Genomic DNA, 7209 nt, shown 5'->3' with positions numbered 1-7209 from the left:
ACTAAAGGAATACTGCTTCATTTAAAAACGCCCACTCTGCCGGGCGCTGTGGCTCACGCCTGTAATCCCAGCACTTTGGGAGGCTGAGGTGGGTGGATCATGAGGTCAGGAGTTCAAGACCAGCCTGGCCAAGATGGTGAAACCCTGTCTCTACTAAAAATACAAAATATTAGCCAGGCGTAGTGGTGGGTGCCTGTAATCCCAGCTACTCTGGAGGTTGAGGCAGAGAATTGCTTGAACATGGGAGGTGGAGGTTGCAGTGAGCCCAGATCGTGCCACTGCACTCCAGCCTGGGCTACTGAGCAAGACTCCGTCTCAAAAAAACAAAAACGCCCACTCTCTGCTCTTTCACTCATTTAGGCTCAGGTATTTGGGCTGGGCTCTAAATAACACCATAATCACGATTATCAGAGTACAAGCAGCCTTAATTTTGATCCATCTTCAAATGTTTAAAAAGCAACTACTTTAAACCAAAGAGCATCGCCAGGGCAGATATCTGACCAAAAAAACAAAACAAAAAACAACCAAACAAACAAAAAAAATCCCTATTTTTTAATTCAGAAAAAATTAGGGCTTCCAGAGCACTTTGCAATAAAAGGCAATGTTAAGGCCTCAGTCAGCATTATCTGGTGCTATTCATTAATCCACTTAATAATTATTACTGATTGCCAGGAAAGCTCCCTCTTCTCGGGAAGATTACATACTTAAAAAGGGAGAAACAGCGAGACTCTGTCTCACAAAACAAAACAAAACAAAAAAAGGGAGAAATGCTTTTAGACTGAGTGTGTTGGTGGGTCTCCAGCTATTTTTCATCCTTCATCACTTGCCTCCAGCACCACTTTGGTAATGTAAATAAAAGTGAGATGAGGCTGTCATGATTTCTGATAGCTTGGTTTATAAGACATTTAGCTGTCAGAGACATAATGAACTGAGCTACTGAAAATCCTAAGTACCTCATCTATGGTGTCTTTTGGAATTGGAGACATTTATGGTTTTTTTAATCTAACCTTGGTGGATCATCTCAAACATCTTTTAGGTGTAAGGTATTATGCAGAAATACCTGTAACTCAAAAAACAAGATTTTACTCTCTCTTCATTTCTTCAGTGACTGTTTGGCTGAGTCATTCTGAAATGCAAATTGTTACAATGAAAACATCTAACCAAGAATTTTCAAACCACTGCCCATCTGCTGCTTTGATTTCTTGAACTCTTAATGACTTGATGTAGTTTCACAATCTTGGCTTGTGTTCATCTCCCTTTCAGTCACCAGTATGTTATTTTTTGGTCACCAGTGATTTAAAACGCAAATGTATCTTCTACTGCCCCTCTCCCACACCCCAAATCCTTACCCTATGGAAGTCCATGGTTGTGCGTGTGGCCTCTGCATACCTCTCGTATTTCATCTCTCACCATATGATTCCCACTTGACCCTTCAGTCTTGAACACACATGTCGCTTGTCACCTCTGTGCTTTTGCTCATTAGCTCAAGGCCTTGGATGCTGCTCCAGCAAGTGTTTTCACCTGACTGCATCCTGCTTCTCCTTTAGAACTCATCTCAGAAATCTCCTACTTTAGGAAGCCAGTGGGTTAGAAGCATTTTCTCAGTGGCCCCATGATGTATGCTCTGACTTAGCCTTGCTATATAATTCTATATAATTCTGCTTGTGTTTGACTCTTCTCCCAGATTTACTAAATTCTTAACAAAAGATGAACAGGGCAATGTTTCTCTAATCCACATCACCTGCAGAAGAAATCATCCCAGGAACTTGTTAAAAATGCCTTCCCAAGCCCTACCTAGAACCTATCGAATCAGAATCTCTATGTAAAACACGGAAATTGACAACCACTGGCCTCTGGGAGGAGGAATTAGACATTACATAGAGGCCACCTGGGTTTCAAGTGTGTTGCTTCTATTTCATATCCAAGTCAACTAGGTGACAGAGCTCAGCCCCCTTGCTAGCTTTCAAGCCAGTTAAATTGTGCTCTTGGTGATTTCTGCATACGTTACTGAAAAAGGAGCATTATCTGTTATGGACCAACTTTCTCTTGCTCCCCTTATACTTCTCTCTTTCTGCATTTCCTCTTCTAGCTTCTAAAGTATCTGCCTCGACTATGTATCTTCTTGGATGATCTCAATTTAACAATTTTCTTTCTACAAAATATACCATCTGCAGAAACCAAAACAGTACATCATGATTTTATGAATGTGTATCTTCATAGTGAAAACCATATTTGAACACTTGCCACCATGATTTGCTTAAGGAAGAAATCCACTGGAAAAGTTTACACAGCAAAGGTGTGTGTGTGCATGTGTGTGTGTGTGCATGCATGCGCATGTGCTCATTTTAAAAATCAGATATGACTTGTCCTTTAACTTTAGTTGGCAGAGACAGAAAACTGCAAATTCAGTAAATAATTGACTTACACAATGTGTGACAATAAATACTCTAATTTTCTGTGACATCTAAAAGTTATAATTCTTTACTCAGTAGAAGACAGCTATCAGGTGCTAAAATAAAAAAAAGATACCTAACCCAATAAAGGTAAAATCTTAGTTATATTAACCAGCAAGGTACATATTACATTATTATTACTAGACCATGCCTCCAAGTGTGTCAAATTATAAAAATGTGTTCAGCATACATAAAATATACATTAAAGATTTCTCTCATCATAGGCACAATCTAATACAAAAATATATTTGACATTTATAAGTTAGAAGATCCATTGAGAGCCTCCAAAATAGGACAGGGGAAGGAATGAGTGATGACAACATAAAAAAAGAAGCACACATAGATGCAAATAGTTCCACTTATATGATTATTTTCTTCATCAGCAAAGGGTTAAGAGCAGTTTACACCAAACCAAGTTACCAAGAGATCACAATTAGTTCACAGGTTGGATGAGTCACAGCACGCAGGCCAGAAAACGTACTCAGACTTCAGTCAACCTAATGGGACAGTGTACTCACACTGTGGTTTTGTTGTTTTGGAGTCTAGAAGCTCCATCTACCCATTCTCCATGGTCTACCACCATGGTAACACAGATTTACCACAGGCGCTATCTGTACCAAGCCTAGGATAGACTCTTTAAAAAAAAAAAAAAGACCTGGCCGGTCACAGTGGTTCATGCCTGTAAGCATTTTGAGAGGCCGAGGTGGGTGGATCATGAGGTCAGGAGTTCAAGACCAGCCTGGCCAAGGTGGTGAAACCCTGTCTCTACTAAAACTGCAAAAATTAGCCAGGCACGGTGGCAGGAACCTGTAATCCCAGCTACTTGGGAGGCTCAGGCAGAAGAATCGCTTAAACCCGGGCGACAGAGGTTGCAGTGAGTGCAGATCACACCACTGCACTCCAGCCTGGGCAACAGAGTGAGACTCCGTTTCAAAAAAAAAATAAAAATAAAGATTAAAAATTTTAAAAAGACCTACACTTTGACTAGTAAAGAAAACCTACAGGATGGTGTTGCAAAACGCAAAATTGTCTATCCAGTTAAGTGAGCTGAACACAAACTAATCTGAAGTCCTGAACTCTCTGTGGGGAAATAAAAGTATTTTTTTTAAGCAGGCAGAAATAAATTTTTTGAAAAAGATTCCAAAGTACAGGACCTTATATAATCTTTGAATGTGGAATAGTTCAAACAATATTTTGAACTGAAAATTCAAGAATGAACTCTCAAACAAAAATGTTATGATTCAGAATGCTCCATGATCGTGACAGAAAAGCTTGTCACCTATGCTGCATGTTAAGAAGAGAGAAAAATGGCAACAGCCGTATTTTAAAGATTCATAATGTTCTTCCCTTCCGTCTAGTTAAAACCAGATGTCCAGGCCGGGCACGGTGGCTCACGCCAGTAATCTCAGCACTTTGGGAGGCTGAGGCGAGTGGATCACCAGGTCAGGAGATGGAGACAATCCTGGCTAACATGGTGAAACCCCGTCTCTACTAAAAATACAAAAAAACATTAGCCGGGTATGGTTGCGGGCGCCTGTAGTCCCAGCTACTTGGGAGGCTGAGGCAGGAGAATGGTGTGAACCCAGGAGGCAGAGGTTGCAGTGAGCCAAGATCGCGCCACTGCACTCCAGCCTGGGTGACAGAGCGAGACTCTGTCTCAAAAAAAAAAAAAAAAAAAAAAAAAGATGTCCAATATTTTTGGACACCAATTTTGCTCTTCAGAAAAAAGTTCCCTTCTCATTCACTGAATATAGGAGAGCAATCTCTTCTCTCTTACTATTATCTAAAACGCACACCAAATTCACATCAGGAAGAAAGTCAATGTGAATAAACATTTTGGAAACAGTCTACTGAAAAGTGGTCAGTAACAGAGATGAAGAAATATGAATACAGTTTAGCCAAAATCAGTGAGAAATAACTTCTTTCAGAGAAATTATGACTATTCCCTCAAAACAAGGTCAAATCAGATTAAATTTGCCAACATTCTACTTGCTTTTCTCATGTTTTATTTTGAAAATATTAAAATATTAATATGAGATCATGTTTCAGCCAAAAGAATTTGTAAATAAACGATACCCTAAAATGATATCCTTTAGCTCAATAAAAATTTCTTTAAAAATCTAACCTTAAACATTGAGCCAAATTATGGCAGAGATTCTTAAAAGTGACTGAGGTATTTAGATTCTTCAAAACCACAGGTTTGCAGTACCGGGCATGGAGGTAAATTAAATGACAAAAATTAGCAATGAAGAATAAAAAAATAACTTTGAATTCCTTTTATAATATCTAAATAACCTGAGCTAAGGGGAAAATGATTAAATCCTGGCACTGTGTAGCCCAGCAAATGTTCCACCAGCAAATATTTTGAGGCCAAAATCTATGTTCGTTCACGAATAACCTTTTCAAGTAATGTGTCAAAAGATTTCCAAAAGTTGGTAATACGACAATTTTCACAAAGAAAGGTAAACTCCTAAAATGTAGATACTGTTTGTCTAATCTATAGACTAGGCTAATAGATTAGCAAAAAAGTCACACTTTTAGTTGTAAAATTATCTTCTATTAATATTTGCTCTTACTTGGTTGGCTTTCAAAGGAAAAAGAGTGTCCATCGCTTTGAAACATTCTGTAGACTATCTGGAGATGACTATTTCTGGTGACAAAACTTCAGCTGAAGATTTTATTCTTTTAATAAGTAAAACACAGAATTCTGGCCTATTAACATGAATTATTTTTACAATAAAAGAACAGTCAGTTGGTGGTCAGGAGATCTGCTTTCTATTCATTGCTCTGCTGATAACAGGAATAATTAATTGGGATAAGTCAATTTGCCTTTTTGTGCCTGAGTTTCACTGTCTGCAAAGTGGGGTTAAGAATATCTGTGCTATGTTATTCACTGGAGTATTTTGAGGATAAAGTAAAACACTAGAAAGCTATTTTTTCAAAACACAAATATAAATGCTATGTCATGATATTGTTAATAATTTTACAGGTACCTCGTCATGTTACCCATTCAGATATGTGCTTAAGGTAGGTGTTCCTACAGGATCTTGGGTTGGATGTTCCGTTTGATTTTATTTTAAAAATAATAAATCACAAAACTAAAATGTTTGAGCAAGGTCACTTAACCCTCTCCCCAGGTGGTTAGTTATTATTACCGTCATCATCCTCCTCAACATCATTACTACTTTTTAGCTACATGTTTAAAAGAGGAGATCTTTAATATGTCAGCTTAACTGGGAAAATGTGTCCCTGGCACAGGTGGTTTTCAGAAGAAAAGCCCATCTTCACAAGAGCTTTGTCCTCTGCTTTTATTTTAAAGTGCGGACCCTGGGTGGGGAGGGACAGAGCGGGTGTTCCGGGGTCTGTCACTGAGGAACCAATTCCCTCAGAGAGGCCAGAGCAGCATGGATGCGGACATGCAATCTGTTTTCAAAGTCGTAGCCAGAGAAATCCTCCTGTAAGATCAAAGAAAGATATTTATGCACTCTGTTAGCTAAGCTTGCACAGGGTACTGTGGTATAAAGCACACTCAATTTTGCATTTCCCAAAGTAAAATCTCTACACTCCCAGTAAAGTTTTCCCACCCACTTGATTTTCATATTACTCAAACCTCAAACTTTGTATTCATTTTTAAAAACGTCAACTGAATGTCAATAATGTTCTCTTTGGACAATTTTCCTTGCGTTATTCTTGAAAAAGTCGTCTTACGTTGTGCTCAATATAAGTTACTATTAGAAATTCTTAATTCAGGGACATAGTTATAAAATCAAAAGTTATCTTCCCACCCAAAGACTAAGAGTGTTTCTAAAGCAGGATGAACAATTTCATCGGAGTTCCTTATGATCTTGTAATGTCCCTTAAAACTCAAGAGCTCACTGATTCAATTGGTTGTCATTTTTCCTTTCCGGAAATAGTACCAACCAGAACATCATTGCACAAACTTTCTAGAATTCAGACTCAGGTATACACTGTATTGGATAAGAAAGGCCACTGGAGAAAGGTAGATTCAGGATATTTACCTTTGCTTGAAGAAGTAGAGCTCTGCCTCTTCCTACAGTCTATAAGAAAAACACATTATCCCATAAAATCTGTGTTTATATATACGCAGGCAGAAAATGGTATAATAGGAGGCTATGTTAATTAAAACAATTCACCGTAGACATAGCAATGAGTCAACTGTTCATTCAAGTATAATGACTCCAATATTCTTTTTTTTTTTTTTTTTTGAGATGGAGTTTCACTCTGTTGTCCAGGCTGGAGTGCGGTGTGCAGTGGCATGATCTTGGCTCACTGCAACCTCTGCTTCCCATGTTCAAGCAATTCTCCTGCCTTAGCCTCCTGAGTAGCTGGGATTACAGGCACCTGCCACTATGCCCAGCTAATTTTTGTATTTTTAGTAGAGACAGGGTTTAACTCTGTTGGCCAGGTTGATCTCAAACCTCAAGCGATCCACCCACCTTGGCTTCCCAAACTGCTGGGATTACAGGTGTGAGCCACTGCGCCCAGCTCCAATATTTTTTAATATAAAGATGTTTATTCATTTACATGAGGACATTACTTGATATATAATTACTTGATAAATAATTTTTCATAGTCTATAAAAGGCAACCTCTAAGATATAATATCTTAGGTTAAAATCTTACTAAACAACCTTAAAATTAATGATTATCAAAAGGTTTTATCTGAATCAGTAAGTTATATATAGCTATAAACTTTTTTTTTTTTTTTTGAGACAGGGTCTTGCTCTGTTGCTCAG

General features: G+C 38.3%; 1 protein-coding gene across 6 annotated transcripts in view; it reads right to left on the bottom strand.

Moving 5' to 3' along the window:
- Positions 1-5100: 5100 nt before the first annotated feature.
- The window catches only part of TTC39C (tetratricopeptide repeat domain 39C), a 119409-nt gene continuing 117300 nt past the window's right edge, over positions 5101-7209 (bottom strand). For all 6 annotated transcript variants that reach the window (XM_002828115.6, XM_054537720.2, XM_054537724.2 and 3 more), the window contains 2 exons: positions 6473-6511; positions 5101-5908 (listed from right to left, as the gene is read on the bottom strand). In XM_002828115.6, the coding sequence (XP_002828161.3) occupies positions 5819-5908; positions 6473-6511 (129 nt within the window). In that variant the 3' untranslated portion in view covers positions 5101-5818. The remainder of the gene's footprint in view (positions 5909-6472; positions 6512-7209) is intronic.

The sequence above is a fragment of the Pongo abelii genome, chromosome 17 (genome assembly GCF_028885655.2).
Source record: "Pongo abelii isolate AG06213 chromosome 17, NHGRI_mPonAbe1-v2.0_pri, whole genome shotgun sequence".
Classification (NCBI taxonomy): Eukaryota; Metazoa; Chordata; class Mammalia; order Primates; family Hominidae; genus Pongo; species Pongo abelii.
This window is presented reverse-complemented; position numbering and strand designations above follow the sequence as displayed.